Source organism: Anopheles cruzii, chromosome 3 (genome assembly GCF_943734635.1).
Source record: "Anopheles cruzii chromosome 3, idAnoCruzAS_RS32_06, whole genome shotgun sequence".
Classification (NCBI taxonomy): Eukaryota; Metazoa; Arthropoda; class Insecta; order Diptera; family Culicidae; genus Anopheles; species Anopheles cruzii.
This window is the reverse complement of record NC_069145.1, coordinates 69,074,622-69,094,812: the sequence shown is the minus strand read 5'-3', so window position 1 is coordinate 69,094,812 and position 20,191 is coordinate 69,074,622. Positions and strand designations below refer to the sequence as shown.

Below are 20,191 nucleotides of genomic sequence, written 5' to 3'. Positions count from 1 at the left end.
GGCGGCGCATAGAAACCTGAAAATAGAACCCAGGCCAGGGCCACTCTAAGGACTGGGAGCATTATTGCGGAGCGGAGCGTTGACAAAGGGCCCAACATATGGGGGATTGTTTTTTGTTTCACTTTTGGCCGGCTCGAATCTACAAATCAGGCTTACATGATCTACGATCTGCGCCCCGTACGGCCCTTGGAAACCAAAGCGGGGAGGGAACCACGCTTTTTAACACTCGCTTTTTGTTTTTAAAGACCCCTCGACGATAGAGGTCAAAACGGGCCCCCCGATAGTGGGTGGGTTACAAAAAAAACGTCATTTCAAGATTTCGGAACGACTTTTTGGGGGTTTCTTCCATTTTTTTCGTCTCGAAAAATTCCAAAACTAATTTATCTGCGGGATTAGCGCGCAGTGCAGAAGTCATCCGGGAGGGGAAGCCTGTGCCCTCCTCGCAGCCAAGGTTTGTGTGTGCCCGAGATACCGGAGCGGACCAAACCGTAAACAAGCTGCGGCTCATGATTGATGGAGCGATTCATTTGAAGAATGTCCGGCGGGGCCGATTAACGAACGTGTTCGGCAAATTGAGGAATGAGCACAGAGAGGTCCTTTGGATGAGAACTAAAACCTCGCTGCCCCATAAAAGTGGCACGTAAGCGGAGGGACTCCATTTTAATTGCCCCACGTGCAAGGCAATGCAATCTGTGTGCTGCAGCATAAACCCAAATTCGAACCGCGATAAACGTTTCAACAGAGTGTTCCGGGCTATGTGGCGGATAGAACCGCGATTATTTGACTATTGCTCAACAGGCGACACACTCTACGCCGTTTCTGTTTTTGTCGGAAAACAATCAATCTACAGCACACACCCAGAGCGAGCAACCCACATGGTAACTGCTGACGCCATTTGCCCACCGAAGCACGCCCTGTGGGGGTTGCGGCTTGGTGGTGGGTGCTCCGAATGCTGGGTTTTGCATCGCGTGCCCAGGACGGCGTGCCAAACAATTGGATTATGTTACGAGCAATCAATCACCATTCCATCCGGCGGCTGCTCTCTCTCGTGATCAGAGCCGTCTCTGTACTTCCCGAAGTCCCTTTTTCTCTGTCTGTTTGATGGTGGTAACTTCGCGAGACAGTATCAGTTCTCCCGCAACCAAGAAGTCGGTGTCTGTCAGTCTCGCCAGGCTCGTCGGTGCGCGCGGCTTGTAATTCATTCAGAGATCGGATTTCCTGCTGCTGCTGCCCTCTTCAAAGTCTCGCGGCTGCGCATTCCTCCTGCGATGGCCTTTCGCACGGCCCACCACCCGACGACCTGCTTTCCATCAACTCCGCACAGCAAACCGCCGCCCTTCCGGGTCTCCGTTATCCAAATATCGTTAATCGCTCTGTAATATCACTTTCATATTGGTCGTGTTCCAAAAGCCACGGCCGGCCGGTCGACCGACTGCGCAAAGTGATACATTTCTGTGGCCCTTTCTCTTATTCTCTCCCTCGCTCTCACTCTCCCTGTCACTCCCTGTGTCTCCCGAGAGAAAGATTATTTATATTCCGATTTGGTTGCGATCGAAATCCGCACCTGGCGGCTGCGGCTGACCCAACCGGGTCTAGGAGCTAGTAGGAAGGGAGGTATGGTTTGTGTTAATCGTGGAATTAAGTCAACGGCCCGTGATGGCCCCCAATGCTCTCCACCACCCCCCGCCACGGAGCCACCACTGCGGAGACGAAGCAGAGAAAACGAATTCCGCGCGCCACAATATTCCGCCCAAACAGAGTCCGCGTCCGCGTCGGAGGTCGGTTTGGTAATTTGATAAATGATCGGCTTTCGCGCAACGCAGCCCTCGGGCCGGGCCGGAACGAACGGATGGATTAAGAACTAAAAGGTGCTCCCCCCCGGGCACAGGCCGGCTGGCTTTCCCCCGTAGCACCGGCAGCAGCAGCAGATGTGGTTCATTAGTGTGTACTTTGACGTGTATCGTTTTGTGAGTGTGATTAATACGGAGAGATACGGCGGTGAGCCCACCAGGAACAGGTCAGGTCTCCCGAGCAGTGTCGCGTCCCACTCGAGGAGGAGGTCTTAATCATGGAGCGCTCGCGCGTTGTCTTGTTTTCAACAGTTTCGGTCATTAATACTTCGCGAGAAATCGCGCCCGCTAAGCCGGCCGCTGGCAAAGTCCAGGCTGGACTGGACTGTGTAACGCCGTTCGCTGGGTAAGTCGGCCTCCCCCCAAAAAACCGCTACAATTCGCGACGAAAACTCCCGACGAACACGATTTGTGTTCGTCGAGGGACCACAAGGACCGCGGGAGGCTGCTGGATCCACAACGACAACACAGAGCAGAGCAGGGTGGTCCACAGACGGGCAATATCCTGGCGTTCCCCGGTACTTATTTATGCAAACAGCCCTAACTTTGCGGACACACCGCCGCACCCGGACAACGAGGACGTCGACGACGACGACGGTGATGAAATGCGCTCGGCAGTGGCAGGGGATGGCCGAATTTAGCGCGGCCATTGCAACTATCGGCGCATCGCTCGTTACGGTCCAAAAGTTGGCCGTTTGCAGTTGGCCGGCGCGCGCCCTCTCCGTGGTGGGAGTAGAATCGGTGACAAACATCCCGTGTGTGTGTGTGTGGTTGGCGAACAGATTGTCGTCGGTACCGACGACCGAAGCGTGGACCTCCATTTTGTGGTGACGTGACGTTGGTACACTGCGTGGCAAGCTTTCATCTCGTGACGTCCTTTTCCAAGCTCCAACCCTGGTGGGGGGAATGGGCCCCGTTATTGGATTCATGCATATGGCAACCGCGTCGGGGCATCTGGCCAGGATCGTGTTCTTCGGCGGGATTAGCAGAAATCGCGATTAGCGCGAGGGGTTTATTGATGGTCGTCGGGAATGTTGATAAACTCGTATCCATGCCCCACGTCGTCACGGTCAACAATTCTTTTCAAACATGAAACGGGAACATTATTACGGACGTTCCCGATTTTTCTCTTTGTGGCGAGTAGGAAGTTCGGCGAGACAGATCTAATTAAACTTTTTCGCTGAGCAGAATTTAACTGTATTTAACTTTAAGTGTGTTCTAATTAAATTGACACTCGGTCTCAATTTCAGAATAGACAATCATTTGCGAGGTCTATCATAAGGTTTCCATAAGTCCATAAGTCGATCAAGAGAAGGTTCATACAAAAAGAAGGACCAAAGGCAGCTAAAGACGTGCAGACTTTCATGATGTACTGCTTAACGGTGTGCCCAGACGCACGATGGGGTCAAACACACGGTCTTTGTGGTTCAAGAGACGAAAAATCTCCAGTGTTTTGACTCTCTGCTGCCATTCGAGCTGTTCTGGCACAAATTAATGAAAGTCCTCAGAGATCTAAGATGTGTCTTTGCTCCGGTCTGGGCTTAAGGGTTTACAAGGTACGCTACGCATCGGCAGGTTCAAATCGGGACACCAAATTCCAGATTCCAAGAAAGAAAAGTTCTCTTTACCACCTTCTGTCTTCTGATAGCGAGAAAACTCCACTCGTCAAAGCACCACCATTCCACTTGGCACAAAGAAAAACCTGATCAATTGCCCCTCAGCGGCAACGGCGGCTGCTGAGCTTGTAACGGGATTTCCATTTCCCGGCATTTGGGAACCATTTTCCTCCTACACATTCCCCACCACTCATGCACACATACATCACACACACACTGTGAATGTCAGCCAAATGTCACCCGACGCATAGTGGCGGGGCGCGTGTCACAGTTCGAAACGAGTGTCATCCTTTCAGCGGCGTCGCGAATTGCGTTGCGTTTCATTTAATTATGCACGTGAAGAGAGGCTCTTGGGCGACGAGAAAAAAGAAGGCTAATTGAAGTTAATTTATGCGACATCCAGCCTCGCTCTCACACACACATCACACACAGCAAGCACACACACATACAGGCGCCGGGTAGAACACATAAAAGAAATTAAACTTTTTTAAATTAAATTCAAACAGACATCGCATGCCAACCGCCCGAGGACGGTGAGGCCTCTTCTTGCTTCCTTTGCGATCTTCGTCACCCGTTTTTTCTGGGCTTCCGAGAACTCGTCCTGTTGGCTTCGGTGTGTGTGTGTGTCGGGCCGGTGACAAATTCTGGAAATTGGGCAACAGGATTTGGTTCGATTAAAAATGTTATCTTCCCGTTTTCGCGGCCTAACCGCGCCCGCCGGCATGTTGTGTTATTTTGTTCTTCCCCCATTTACGGTGGGCTTCCGGTTCGACATTTGAATGCTCTGGCCCCGGGCCATAACCTGTCCTGCCACAAATTGACAGCCGACGGGCTGACTTTTTGCGTTCTTCATCCAATTATAAATTCAAACATCGTTCCGATCAGAACCGTGTGACGCTTCCGAATCATACAGACGCACGTAACAAGGTGGCCGCTCCTGCCGGGTTGTAATACAGCACAGCGCACGGTTTGACACTGTCACGCAAACTATTGACAGGGCGACGGCGTGGGCTTTTCAATTAATTGGGCTCGAGTTTACACCGCGCCCGGAGATCACGGAGAGATCGATTGACCAACGCTCTCCTGGAGCCCGATTCCCGGGCATCATCCCTGCGAATCCGAAATCTAGGCCGTAAATAGACCCGCGTTGGTAGTCATGTCGTGGAAGCCCCAGGCCCAGGCTGGGTCCCGTGTATCCTTGTGCCGCCTCCGGGCATTAGACTTAATTAGCAAAAATATTAAATGCGGAACCAACCGGAGAGGAACTGTAACTCAAATTGAGTTTTCCAAAGTTCGCGCCAAGTCGCGCTCCTTTGCCACCAAAACCCCGTAGCCCAGACTCTGTCGCGGCCCTGAATAGCTCGCTGCAGCTCGCTGAGAGTTCGCTCGAAGCCATCGAAAGGATTGAATACTGGCGCGCACCGTCAGTGATTGAGATTTCCGAACGGTTGACTATATTTACGCCACTCAGACACTCCTCTAGACGAGTGCGCTGGATGCGCGCTACGCCATTACACTCCGACCGATATTAGTTCTATTTTCTCCGACTCGTGCCTCGGGTCGGGCTTGACTTGGGTGGGTTTTTTGTTGGCCATCTTTCTTGACGTCGATGAGCCTTGCTGGCGGCACGAGGCGGGGTTGTGTTTAACCGATCGGCACGCAGGCACGTACGCGCCGGGCCACGGAAATACGTTCCCGTTCCGTGTTACGTCTAAACAGTTCACGCGCGCTGCTCGGCATGTCATTTCCCCAGTGACTTCCTTCGACCATCCAACCGGGTTCCGTCGAGGGTATACTGGGTGTGAGTACCAGGGAATCGGAATTCACTAATCGATTTCACGTGCTGTGTGCGGGGCGTAGAGTCAGCGCTCCCGCGCTCCGTAAATAACCTTCCGCTGAACCCGTTTATGTTATTGGAAGTTGTCATTGCTTTCGCTGCACACTCTGAGCAACTCTGAGAAATGCTTCACGAGCGTCTGTAGGTTAAAGTGTTTAAATTCTCCGTTGGTCGGTCGATACCCGAAAATGATGGGATCTTCTTAAAATCGTACCCAACGGCGGGCGCTCTGGTCAAGGCTCAGAGGTCACCCAACACCCCGTATCTGTCATGTATCACACCCGAGGACGGGGACCTTTGAGCAGCATCCATCTTCGATGCACTCGCTCCGGTCACGACGAAGGCCATCAATATCAAAATCTCATCAACGTATGAAGGATGGGCAGCCGCCTCTCGTTGGACCGATAGACACGAAGGGACCGAACCCAAATTCGGGGAGATTTTCAACTGAGTGCGCCTGGGTGTCACATTATCAATTAAAATTGCTTCTTGCTTCGCTTCTCGAACCTCAAGATGATGACCTGAGGGTTCACCCAGGAGGACGGTCCTTGGTCCTTGAAAACGATAGGACAAAATGCAGTGGGCTCTCGAGCGCCACGGGTCGGGCCATAGGGTCGGGCCGTACCTCTGGCTAAGTTCGTGATAAGGCACAGGCTTGGTAATTATTTTTTAAACTGAATCAAAAGTGGCCATTGGCAGCGTTTAAATGAAGTAGCACCACTTTGACACAAACTCACACTTACTTGGTTCGAACTCTCGTTGCCGTTTAGTGAAGCGCCACAAATGTGCCTATCAATCATTAACCGATGAAAAGTAAACACAAACCCGAAACCCGAACACGGGCGGCCAATGCCAACATAACCGTGCAAAAAAACTCGAACTTATATCCAAAGCAAACAATGGAGGACTTTCACCACGAAGCTGTGCTGCTGCTGGTGGCAAAACGTGAAGAGGAAATGACCAGCCAACCAGCCAGCCTGAACCCCGTGTCCGAGAAGTTTGCAGTTCATTCAGTCAACACAGAAAACTTCAATCAACGGCGCACTCTTCTCTTCCGGGCCGTCGTTGTCAGCCAAAAAAAAAGGGCGAACGACCGAACAGACCTAGCAGAGACCCAAGGACACCTAGGTCCGGGGGCGCATCACGTGGCTCCAATGTCTGCACGCGTCGCCCGACGCCGACCCCGCCGGCCCGACAGACGAAGATTGATGTATGAACAGCAAAAAGGATTTATCGCCTGCCGAACATGAGAATTATTATCCCACCGGAAGACGCGCCACCGACGCAGCACCACCCCCCTCCGGTCTACCGGTCCGGTTCCGGTTTGCCACTCGCAGCCCTGTCTGCTCTCTCCTACTAACCACAACCCACAACCGGCTCCTCTCACGCACATCATCGTATCAAGAAATCCATCCTTCAAACGGACACGAGAGAGCGCCACCACCCGGCGTTGGGGGGAGAGTCAAGTGTATTTACTCCCCTTTCAACCGGCCAGAGGTCTATATCTGCCCCACCAGCCCCTCCGGGGCCACCAGAGAGCGGTGGTGGATCCGGTTCGCCCGTCCGGTTGGTGCCCTCCGGCCACACAAGTCAGCCGGTTTGGTCGACTTGACTGTCCGGAATTGATAATCACTTCTGCTGTTGCTCGACTCGAGACCGACCGAGCCATCGAAAGGACACATCTCCGGCGGCCCCTTCAGCGCACGCTCGCACGCTTTAATTCTTGGCCACTTCCCGTGCTCATCCTGCCGTCCCGTCGGGCGCCGGACGGGCGTTTTCCAATTTCGGGACCGAGAATGAAAACAACGATTCATTATTACGCCTTACGCGCGCGCACCCAACCTAACTAACTAACGCCACTCGGGGTCGACCGAAGAAGAGCCTCAAGAGTCCATATCAGGCCTACACCACCTACGGCTCCGGGTTATCCTGGCCGAGTTCGGGACAAACGGTTTTAAATCTCTTCCCTTACGAGCCCGTGCTGCCGTTTTTTTGATGGCCTTCCGTCTGCCCCCGATGATGCTCCCTGCTCCAAACCCACGTCGATGATACGCTCTAGCCAGCGCCGCCGCTGCCGTCGATGACGATGATGATGACGAGATGATGTGGGTGTAGAGAGCGGCTATCCTCGGGGGTATATTTCGGTCAGTGCCGGTTCGTTCCAGTCCATTCCGTTCCAGGTCGGTGATACGGTTAGGTGGCGTCGGATACCAACCGTTCCCCGGTTCGGACCGTTTCAGGCTTGGACCCACTCGGTCTCAGGAGCAAAGGTTTGACCCAACTACACCAGGCCGGCAGCTCGTGGCTAGCTTGGTGCACCGACTGGTGCATAGCGTGAACTTGGGAACATCGTTTCTGCGCTGCACTTCTGGGGCCACTCGAGAAGTGCCGGTGAAACGTAATCCTTCGATTCTTCGTGAAACCTGGGTCGACGGGGGACGCGTCCGTCCGCACTGTTTTGGCAGAGAGCACTATCTGGGAACACCGTCCATGAAAACTGCAGGTAGACTGTTGTGTAGAGTCCATTTGGTCCAATCGAGTCCAAAGGACGAGAAATAAAAAGGCCCTCTCGAACGAGTGGTGGGACGGACTGACGCACGAACTCCATGACGACGACCGGCCACCTTTTGACCGAACGTCACTCGGCGGGCGTGTTTGCGCCCGACGGCCATCAATATTTCAACCACCAACGGACGCGCCCTGAATTTGATTTTTTGAGAGTTTGGGAGAAAATCGATACGACACACACCGATCGAACCCATCGCTCCGATCTCGGAACCACCCTGCGGAGCTGGAGCCGTAAAAACTGCTTCTTTCTCTGGTCCTCTCGTGCTGTGGCCGCTCTGTAATCATGTTTCCAATTTTAATGAAACCTGGACCCGCGTCACCGATGAACGGCGGATCGGTAGCTCGTTGCCCGCGCGGAGCACAAAACGTGTAACGTGTCTTCCACGGAACACGTTTGGCACGCGTCCGTCGTTATGACTAATTGCATTTCTCAGTCCAAACCCGTTCGGAGGGGCCACTTGAGCGTCCAGCAAAAGCAGCAACCCATTACACATACATTAATTGCATCCCGGACAAACCCGGCCAACAGAACGGTGTGTGGCGTGTGCTCCGTTTTCGTCACACCACAAAACGGGATGTGGTGACACGGGAGGCGGGGCGATACCGTGCCCGATCCGGAGTGCGAACCGGTTTCTCGTTCTCCGGGGGGGGTCGTCGCCGCGGAGGAACAAGCCATCGTCCTCAAGTTCAGGTCCCATGCTGAAGAAGACTCAGCTCGAACGGCGGCGGCGGCCGAATCAAACGCCTTCCGCTTGATGGCCACTTGGACACGTGTCAATCAGCAGGGACAGCCCATGGCAGCGGCGCCATGGCGCGACTGCTGCGTGCGCGATCGATACCTGTTGCTGAACTCCGCTCCGAAGCACGACACTACTCGGCCCTTCTCTCGGCCCGGGAAGGTATCATAAAGGGCCAACAATTAGTGCGCGGCTGACTTCCCAAGGGTCATTATTTGCACGAAATCCACAGTTTTTTTTTTATGGCGAGCAGGGGAGTGGCAGCGAATTGGCAGGCAGGTCCTTGTGGAGAAAAACTAACGTCGCGTCAACAGTCGAACGTGAGTCGGTGTGGCAGGAATTTTACAGATTTTAATCAAGGGCCGGCGCTTGGGTGGAAGTCCTTTGGATCGTTAATGTGAAGGATTAATGGCCCTTCGGATTGTTATTGTGTCCTTGAGTTTGGTTCAACTGCTCCGGTTTGGTCTTTGGGAAATTATGGCTTTGGAGACCACGGACCAAATATTTATTACTTAGAGCAATTTTTATTGTCATTAACTATTAAAATGTATACTAGCTGTTCCCGGCGTGCGTCTCCACGCCTCATTTCATTTTCCTTTCTCAAGAAATAAGATAAAATACAAAGGATTATCATTAGGTTGGTCGGACGGGACGAATAAAGTATCCCATGTCCGTCCCCTGATTGTAAGCCACCTCCCTAATTTTCAGCCAAATCGGTTCAGTCGGTCTTAAGTTATAAATAGTGTAACTAAAACGACGATTTCCGATGCGGGTTACACTATTATTGTACATTGCTATGTCTCCATCCAAACTAAACTTTTAATCTATTTTAAATCATTTACTGGTGAGCTGTTTTTGGGTAAATCAACTCTTAAACCACCAAGTTTGTCGTCCATTAACTTATTACAACTTAATAAACCATAAAGAGCTAATCTTGTTCAACAAAAGAAATGGAAATCAGGCTGATGGTCTGGTCTACGTTGTTGTTCCGTAGAGCTTTCCCAAAACAGAAATTCACTATAACCGTCTCACCACGATAATCCTTACGGCCCCGGACCTGTCAAAGGTGTACCGTAAGCCAGGTGATAAGCAACCTTCAGCACCACCCGGCTGCGCGAACCAAAGCAATCCCACTAAATCCCCCTAATGTCCTGGGCGCCCTCCAACGAAACATCCGAGATGTCGTCGTGCGTGTCCAGGCCAAGTCCGCCCGAATGGTCAGGCGATGGAATAAAAACTACCACCCGGTCGTGGACCGGGACAATGGCCACACCATAAGAGTGCAATGTGAACAACATCAAACATCAAACCCGGGAGGAAAATCCTCCCGGGAAAGGCGATGCATTTTCATTGCCGTAGCAGAGATTTGGTCGACACATACGCTGTCGGATGGATCCCTCCACGGTCCGACGAAACGGACTCTCCGAGTTCGACGAGTTTACTTGTTCGCCGTCTGCTGCCCCCCAGGAGAGCTACTTTACGGGCACCGGCGGAAATCCCTTGCAACAACCGGACGTCGTAGTTCGGCGAACACACAGAGAAACTTGTTGAAACTTTCGATCGCCGGCGACTGACTGTGTGTCGTATGCCGGGAAAACGGTTGGGCCACTGCGAAGTGTCCGGGCGGTCCAGTGTCCAGTGTCCGGATAGAAGTGTCACGACAAATCGGTTCTCATTTACGACGCCCGCTTAAGCTCCCACCCCGCTCGGATTGGATTGCTCTCCGGTGGCGTCCATCGGAGTTGGGGCGCAGATTCCATCGGAGAACGGGTGAAAAACAATTCGACCTACGCTGCTAAGGGGAGGCCACGGTTCGCGCGAGACCATGTACGTCGAAGTTTGGACGTTTTTTTTTCTTCCGTTTCCGCTTTGCTCTCATTCCGGGATTAGTGGCGGAAACCGTAGTGGGCCCGAGGGGGGTGGTCAGCGTGTTAAAAGTGATTGTCCCCAACGTAAAAGCTAACTGCCGGTCGGGCCATTTCGCAATGCTCACTTACTGACGATTCGTATCCCTCTCTGCCTCTCGTTCACAGACTACCCGCGGGTGAAGGTGGGACCGGAGAATCCGCTGCGGGTGGAGCGCGACAATACGGCGGTGCTGGAGTGTGCCGTCGACTCGAAGCCGAAGGTACCGAACGTGCGGTGGACGCGGAACGGGCGACTGATCAGCTCGTCGCCGACGCACCCGATCCAGCGGGTGTCGTTGCAGGACGCGGGCAACTACGCCTGCTCGGCGGACAACGGACTGGGCAAGGTGGGCGAGCAGGTCATCACGCTGGACGTCCTGTTCGCACCGATCGTGGTCATCGAGTCGAAGACCTGGGAAGCGGAAGAACGCTCGACGGTGACGATCCGGTGCAACGTGACGTCCAATCCGGCCCCGGTCACAGTCGAGTGGTTCAAGGAGGGCAGCCCGGACTTCCGGTACGCCGGCGACATCCTGCAGCTGCGGGACGTGAAGGCGGAGCACGCCGGACGGTACGTGTGCCGGGCGGTTAACATGATGAAACCGTACAACGGGAAGATCGTGGAGCGGGTCGGCAACTCGACGGTGGCCCTGCTGGTGCGTCACCGGCCAGGGCAGGCCTACATCAACCCCAGCAAACCAGTGGTGCACGTAGGGAACGGAGTGACGCTGACCTGCTCGGCGAATCCGCCCGGTTGGCCGGTGCCCCAGTTCCGGTGGTTCAAAGATGCGGTCGGTGAAGTGTCGACCAGCAAGACGATCCTGGCGCAGGGCCCACAGTACGTGATCCCGAGGGCACACCTTGGGAGTGAGGGCAGCTATCACTGCCACGCGGTCAACGAGCTGGGCCATGGGCCGATGGCGACGATCAACCTGGAGGTGCACCAGCCGCCGCAGTTCATCGGCAAGATGCAGCAGCACATGACGAAGCGGGTCGGCGACACGGACTTCTCGGCCACGTGCCACGCGAAGGGCAAACCGCGGCCGATGGTGCGCTGGCTGAAGGACGGGCGCGATATTACGACCGACGCGAACATGTATCGGATCGGGACGAACAACAACGACGGGCTGAGCGGGATGGTGACGGTCCAGAGCACGCTGCTGTTCCAGGGGAAGGCGCGGCCACACAAGAGCCAGCTACTGCCGAGTGACCGGGGCACGTACACGTGCCTGTTCGAGAACGAGGTGAGCACGGCGAACGCCAGCATGAACCTGCGCATCGAGCACGGGCCGATCGTGCTGCATCAGTACAACAAGGTGGCGTACGAAATCAACGAGAACGCGGCGGTAGTGTGCCGGGTGCAGGCGTATCCGAAGCCCGAGTTCCAGTGGCAGCTTGGCACCAACACGGCCGCCCTTTCGATGTCCTCCGATGGGCACTACGAGATCAACACGACCACCGACAACAATGACATCTACACGAGTGTCCTGCGCATCAACCGTGTCCGGCACGAGGACTACGGTGACTACACGTGCCGGGTTGGCAACTCGATCGAGACGATCAGGGCTCCGATCCGGCTGCAGCCGAAGGGGCCACCCGAGAAGCCGAGCAACCTGGCGGTGGCCGATGTCGGCTCGAACTACGTATCGCTCGTGTGGGACCCCGGCTTTGACGGGGGCATCACCAGCACCAAGTTCTTCGTGTCGTTCCGCAAGGTGGCGATCCCGCACCACGATCAGGTGCGCGAGGACTGTGGCCGCGTGCAGCAGGTCAGCAGCGAGTGGATGGAGTACGACTGCCAGCGGGACGTGCCGTGCAGCGTGACGCCGCTCGACCAGTACCAGAGCTACGTGTTCAAGGTGAAGGCCACCAACGGCAAGGGCAACTCGGAGCCGTCGAACGAGGTGGCGACGACGACGAAGATCAGCAAGATCCCGGTGCCGCTGCACGTCGGCTTCGATCCGGACACGAAGCAGCTGGGCGTGAGCGTCGGGGCGACCTGCCTCGCGCTGAACGCCGTCGTCGAGACGATCGGCTTCCACGAAAGCCCGATCGCGACCTGGCAGATCGTGCGCTCGATCCCGCTGGCCGTGTCCGGGAACGGACCCACCTACGAGGAGCAGGTGCTGGAGGATATGTACCCGGCTCGGCGCGCGTCCAGTGGCCGCTCGATGGTCAACGACGACGACTTCCCGATGGCCCTGGAGGAGGAGATCCCGCCGAAGGTGCGCGTTAAGCTGTGCCTCAAGTCGAGCCACGAGTACTGCGGCGACTACATGGACGCGGAAAGTGAGTGTGATTTCCAGGTTGTTGTTCCTTTGGTCAGTATTTAACCACGTCTCCTTCCCCTTTTTCCAGTTGGTCCCGCGCTCATCCACGACTCGCCGTTCATCGCAACCCCGACACTGATCGCGATCGTCGTGTCGTGCGTGGTGTTTGCCCTGTTCGTCGGGTTGCTGCTCATGTTCTGCCGCTGCAAGCGGAATCAGACGAAGAAGTCGAACCAAGCGAAGGACTACGAGATGGACTCGGTCCGCCCGTCGCTGGTGGCCCAGCAAAGCCAGGCGCCTCCACCGTACTACCCGACCACGACCGCCGGGCTGGACAATAAGGCGCTCGAGCACTCGATGGACCTGGCGCTGGCGCTCGAGGACCAGAAAACGTCTGTTTACGCCACGCACAACGGTTACGGCTATCACACCGGCACCAGTATACAGGTGGCCGGCCACAGCCTTCCGGCTACAGAATGTGAGTATTAAGCGCCTGGAAGACCCAACCCGACCGATTGTGGTGGTGGTTCGCGTTTAACGTTTCGTTCTAGTAAAAAAAACCAGAGGCAGCTAAGTTAATTAAACCCTGGATTCTTTGCGATTACGGTTTGTGCTCTCGGTTAGCTCCCAAGGTTAAGCGAACGCGTAGTTCTTCTATAGGGTGGTCTATCTAGTGTTTGGATTCCGAAGATGGGGCGCAAAATATTCAGCTTCAATTTTGCCGAAGAATCAATCAGCCAACATTTCTTGCGTAGCGTACGCCATCGACGGTTACGGCTCTTTCTTCAGTTTTGAAGAAAACTGGGCCGAGTCACTCGTTGTGAGTGCATTGGCTTCTCTTGCACGACGTGTGGGTTTTCCGAGACCCAAATACAACCATTCTGCTTATTAACATAACCCTCCGAGGTGGGAATGAGCTTAAATGAAATGAGCTCTTCAAATTCAGTACAGTTTAAGTTGAAGTCTCACCTCTTTGGAAACAAATTTTTTATATTTCCCAATTTTCTGCAACCGTACACCGTCCTATTGACGTTTTTAAAGTCAAGTCATCGGTAGTTTAAAATGCAAACACTTCGATGGATCACCCAATAAGTTACATTTTAGTCGCCAGAGTGATATACATTTAGATTAAAACTTTACCTAACCATCAATTTAACACTTTCCATCACACGAACCACACAAACGCGTATGCCATTTCTTTTCATTCGTCCTCTCTCTGTGACGCTCTCTCTCACTCACTAAAACCAAACCAAACCCCTAACATACACCATCTTTTCTGCGGTATCGCTTCTACTACTAATCCCAGGACTAGAAAGCGCCATAACTTCCATTCCAGCAGGTAAATAGTGAATAGTTGTTTAGCAAGCGCGTCATAAACGTCGTCTCTAGCTTTTTCCCTTAGTGGGCTGCAGCACCTCACAAGAAGCGGTCCCCCGCCACGGGGGGCTGCCTTCTCGAGCCTTGTAGACCTGGTTTTTCACGCTTTCACGCCTCTGTTGTTGTGTGTTGTGCCTGTTGTGTGTCACAAGACGTAACGTTACGGCTTTCGGCCAGCCACCCTGCTCTAGCGTTTGCACTAGAATTGTTTGCTGTTAGCTGCGTGATCTCTTGTCGAGAGATGTTCTGTTTGTCGTGTTGTGCCCGTTTTTCTACTGCTATGCGCGCACCTTTGCACCCTTTAGTTGTTGGACTTTCTTTTCCTTTCATTTTTTTTGTGATTTGTGTGCGTTTTAGCCCTTAGACACTGCCGTTTTGCCTTTGTGACACTGCCCTTATCGAAGGTGGTTCTTTAATGTTGGCGTTAGTTTTGTTCTTTGTGTTGATTGGTTTTCGAGAAAGTCACCCCAAAACGTAAGCTCTGCACCGTGCATGTTGACTCGTTTATAGTATTTATTTTCGTTTTTTAGTTTGACCCATAGTTTTTTTCAATCACCGACACCGTGCCTTAAACACACGTTACCCCTAGAGCACATAGAAGTCCTTAACTAAGAAACTAACAACTGTGGTGTTGACGCACCCGAATCGCACCTCCTCTACGGGGAGCCTCTGCCTATCTCTTTCGCATCTTAGTATTGTGTGTGTCGAATGAAACAAATAAATTCAAAGAAATTAAAAATTGCCATCAATGTTCCAATTCAGTTAATAATACCACGAGAAGAAAAGTTTCCCCCGTGATATTAGCAAAAGGAAAAGAAAGCGGAATAACTATTTTTGTTTGATTTTGTTTGTTTCATTGCCTTAAAAGCGTTGTAATCTCACTAACAGCAGCAGCACTACTTTGCACAGACCTCTTTTGCGCGCACCGATTTACTGTTAATTGTAAACACGCGGAACGTAACTAAATTCCGGTATCATTTTATTCTCTTTCGACACATCACCCGCCGGGGGCCACGCTGAATCCGTAGGGGTCACGATGGGCTACACGGAGAACAGTTACACCAATTCGAACAATGGCGGCAGCGTCAACTCGCAGGACTCCATCTGGCAGCTGAAGGGGGCGCCCGGTCCCGCAACGATGGCCATCGGCATGCAGCCGCTCTCGATGGCCGGAATGCATGGCGGCGGTGGCGGCGGTGGTGGCGCAGCCTATGCGACCACAACGACCACGACGACTGCGGCCGGTGCAGCGGGCACGGCGGGTCTGGCCTACGGGTACGATCCGATCGCCTCGCACTCGAGCGTGTACGGAACGGGCGGCGTGGTCGGTGCCGTGGCGCTGGTGGACGAGTACAGCCAGTATCCGCACCAAGCGCAGACCCCCAGCCAGCTCGGGGGCGAAGACGACTACCTGCATCACCACCTGCACCATGCGGCGGCAATGCGCCAAAGCCAGAATCCCTCCCGGCAGCAGGAGTACTGCGGTGATTCCTACGCCTCTGTACATAAAGCGAAGAAGCGGTTAGAGCAGCCATCTCATTTCGGTAAGAGCGCACGGACGCGGTTTGTTTTGCTTTTCACGCCTGTTTTAATCACGACGCCTATCACGCTCTCCCGCAGATGCATCATATCACGACGTCAGCGGGCTACCGGATCCGTACCTGGACGCCCAACAGCAGCAGCAGCAGCTTCATCATCTCGACCAGGAGGACAGCAAATCACTGCTGCATCTAAACCACCACCCGCAGCAGCAGGACCACGGCAGCTTACACCTGCTCGCCCAGCAGCAACAGCAACAACAACCCCCGCAGCCGATCTACGAGGAGAACCTGGAAAGCGGTTACTCGACACCGAACTCGCGGAATCGACGCGTCATACGCGAGATCATTGTCTGAGATCAGCCCCGGGTACGGTTCGCTGACACCGAATCGTGCCTGTAAGCCCCTCCCCGGGGGGCGACGGTGGTTTCCGCTGGTTCCTCGTCACTTTCTCTCGGTAGCAGCGCAACACCGGAGTCGGAGCCGCGGGGTGAATGGTGGAATCGAAGCCGATGTCGGGACGGCTGATTATGAATGTATATCAATTCGCTATTGGCGGCGCCCAGGGATCATGGGAAAACCGGAATTTTGTTCGTAGGTAATTAGTAGGCACAACCGGAAGGGGGAACTACAAACCGATTGTGGTCAGTCTGTCACAGTTTGAAGCTAATAGTTTATTGTGACATTTTAATTTGGGTACACGCGTCAACTCGCGCAACCACGTTTTATGCAAAAATTGGCCACCACACCAACCTCGGACCCGGCGGATAGTGTTAAGGATTATGTTTTACGGTACAACTGCGACACGTGCATTCAATTAGAACCGCGACCAACCAGCCGACGTGACCACAACGTGACTGATGGACTGTCGGAGCGCACCGTTCGCTTCTTTTGAACTCCCAAACCGACCACATTATAAACAGCTAGTTTCATTTACGTTTTAAAACCCATACACATACCGTCGGCCAACTCTCGTGCGATAGTTAGTTCGCTATACCAATGATTAGAGTTAGTTTTTATTTTTACTTAATCTCGTGGCGGCGGATCATGCCATGCGGTGCGGGGTCACCGTCTCTCTCGTCTGCGATGCCGCGGGCGCGATAGCAAATCGAATACATTCACAATTGTGCTGCTGCTGCGTCTCTTCCAGTTCCGGGTGCCACCGGAAGGCAGTGACGAGGAAGCAACGTTTAAGCGCTAGGAGGAGGGCGCTAGAAAGAGAGCGAGAGAGGTAGCAATTAGACGGCAAAGTTTCCAAACAAACACTGCTTGCTGCTGGGCGCTTTGGGATGAGTCTTGTCCTTTCTCCATATATGGAAAAAAGACAGTTTCTGTCGTGTGTCGGAGAAAATGTGCCCTTAACAGAGTAATATTACACTACGCGCGTTCGCCGCGCATAAATCATACCGCGCCACAGATCGACAACGGGAATCATGAATCAATCATGAATGGGGACGCCTAGCCTACGTTAATGATGGACAGCCGTCGTCGTGATGGGCGGCGTAAATGTGTAAAAAAAGAATCGGTAAAGTGTACGGTGCATGTTTTTTACGTTTGAGTCCCGTGTCCTGCGCGAAAGCGATTACTGAATGAATGCGTCTGCGGGTGTGTACAGTAATGAATGGTTAAGTTGAGGTGAAAAGGATGAAAAGGATGACGTGTGTGTTTTTGCTTGTGCGGTCCCCGTAAGTGTAGCAACCGTAAGTTCTATTTTATGGGCAACGAGCGGCTCGATTCTGTGTGAAACTGTTTTGTATAAAAATTAATACATCGCCATTGAACTGACGGGGGGTGGCACTCGAGGCACTCGCAAACCCACTAAAAGCCCCACACACTCTGTAGTAGGAACCGCAACCATATCCACCAGCCAGGCCAAAGCCAGAGCCACAGCCTGTCCGCCACACAAAGAGGACGACCAGCCAAGAGGACGCGACCCTGTGAGGGCGAATCGGAATCAATTGCACAAAGCTGACTCCACGTAGCGCTTTAACGCGACCCAGCACACTCACACAAACACACACACACACACACACACTGTAAGCATGTTGTAGCGCGCCTCTGCCCCAAAAGCACAGCATAATGCATAGCGATCCTCTGACATCCGGAGTCCTGCCGGTACCGGAACCGGAGAATATTCTTCGTTTTTCACCATTTCCCACCAATAGCTTTCACCGAATTCCATCATCTCTTAAAGGCTAGGGCTCTTGTGCGGCTGAAAATTGGAACCCAGTCCGAAACGGAACGCGTTGAGATTAGTAGCGATAGTAGGGACACGATAAACGCCATAGTCGGGGGAAAGAAAGACGATGAGTTGTGTTGTGGCGAACAGAATGTACGTCTGGAATGCTGCTGCGTGTATCTCACTCTCTCTCTCTCTCTCTCTTTCTCTCTCTGTATGTGGTGTATAGGAAATATCGAATTTACTAAGTAAAAAAGGTTATTGAACGTCGTACTGTCGCACACACACACACAGGGTGGAAGAAAAAGATGATAAAAGAAAACACTGATATTAATGTGAAATGCTACTCTCTGAACACAAGACTCGTGATCGAAATTATCGCGCATTAAATTTCTCCAGCTTTTGCCACTCCCAGTGATGATTCGTACAACTGTAATATTTTTTTTTGCGTAAGCCCCCCCCAGAATCCCGTACCATTAAAAGGCGGACAGAGGAAAACGGCACAGGAAGAATTTTCGGTTCATTTTCACCCGGGATAATTAGGCACATTATTTTGAACGTCCCCCAAATTACAGGACATCCGTAGCAAATCTATTTCGATTTTACAATAAAAGCACTTGCAATTGGCCATTCGAAAAAATCGATTCAAAAAAAGAACCTATCGGTGGTGAATAAACTTGCAACTCGTTGTTTGTGGTGAGCTTTCCGTGGTGAGCTTTCGATTAGCACGGCACGGCTTCGCGTACCGGCCGCCAGGGAGCGCTGCCAGGCTTGGTGTATTTATGTAGAAACGTGAGTCCTTTCTCGTCGCAAGGCAGTTCTAAAATGATCTCGATCGCACAAAACAAAAAAAAACAAGGGTTTACTTTAAAATACTACTACTGATGAAAGCCAGAAAGTAGAGCGGGAGACCCACGCCCCGAAACAGCTAACCGAGTGGCAAGCAAAATGGCTTTTCCAACTGTGTAGGGTACTTATTTTTAACTCACTCTAGATAGATAGGAAAGCTTTTTATCTCCATCCGATCCGGGCGAGTGTGAAATCATCTAGCGGAGCAGCGTACGAATTGGTCTTGTGTACATTCGGGATTAATAGCAATGTAAAAACTAGCGTGTAAGAGTATGCCACTTTGTTTAATTATAGCAAATATCTTTAAAACGCGAGAGACGACTCACGAAGAGCAAAGATACTTTATATTAGAGAAGAACACAAACCCACACCGAAATACACACACAAATCCGTCGCTGATCCGATGCGGACAGCCGGCGGGAAGGTAAAAAAACGCTGTGTACATACAACTAGCTGTGTAAGCTCCCCCATCAAATAGAGGAAAATTTATGCGGATTCTCCTATCATATATACATTTAACAAAACTGCAAAACCAGCATTCACGTGCGAGATTTAAAACCTATATAGAGAAAAAAATCGAAGAAAAGTAATGTTCGCGGGCGGGGCGTTCCGAACCGGAGAGTCCATTGATATTCGAACGCATTTGCCGTCACACACCAGATGATGATGAGGGCACTGAAAAGTTGTTTAGGCATTTTAATGTGTTTCTGATTTTTATTTCACCAAAACTCTGTGCGAACACACAGAGAGAACTAAATCGAACTAAAACAAAACGATGGAAAATGATATTTTAAATAAAGCAAACAGAAAAACTGAACTCGCCTGGTGTCATTATTCTTATCATTGTTTTTTGTAGCTAGAACGAAGAACTTGGAGTTTGTCTGGCGAACATGCTTTCCGCCTGGCACGTCATTAATTAAAAACATACTCTCCTTGAGAGCGGGAAAATACTGCACCATATTACCGTGCCCACCATACTCCGTTCGTGCCGGCGAAGGACAACCGCTTTAAACTTTATCCTTCCCAACGTGTTGCTTCTCCGGGCGGTAGTTTTTGAATATCTCAAGTTTTTCTATTACTAACCGACCGTGGACAAATCGAAACAAAACGCTACTTACCCGAACTCCGATCCAGCGATTACAATTTTGCAGAAAATAAGAAACCGGCGGAGAGTGTAAACGAAGCCGAGCGCGATGAAGGTGACAAAAGTTTTTCAATATACAACGCGGAGCTTAGCTCTGTTGTGTGTCGCCTGGCCGGCTCTAGTGTTCTTCGCGGTTGGTATGAATCTTCATTTCCGAACTCGCGCAGCGCGTCGTCTCTCTCGCTGGTGGCTACAAAAAAGGCGTATAAATCTGCAAAACTTTGCGAAATGAAAATAAACACCTCTTCCAGCACCGGTGCCGGTCAGTATGCTAATAAGAATGAGATGAAAAGGAGCTATCTCGGTGCAACTTACTCTT

General features: G+C 52.4%; 1 protein-coding gene across 1 annotated transcript in view; it reads left to right on the top strand.

Moving 5' to 3' along the window:
* The window catches only part of LOC128270869 (hemicentin-2-like), an 81,969-nt gene extending 65,912 nt beyond the window's left edge, over nt 1-16,057 (top strand). The window contains exons 5-8 of the mRNA XM_053008295.1: nt 10,642-12,804; nt 12,874-13,263; nt 15,191-15,706; nt 15,783-16,057. Of these exons, the coding sequence (XP_052864255.1) occupies nt 10,642-12,804; nt 12,874-13,263; nt 15,191-15,706; nt 15,783-16,057 (3,344 nt within the window). The remainder of the gene's footprint in view (nt 1-10,641; nt 12,805-12,873; nt 13,264-15,190; nt 15,707-15,782) is intronic.
* The last annotated feature ends 4,134 nt before the right edge of the window (nt 16,058-20,191 follow it).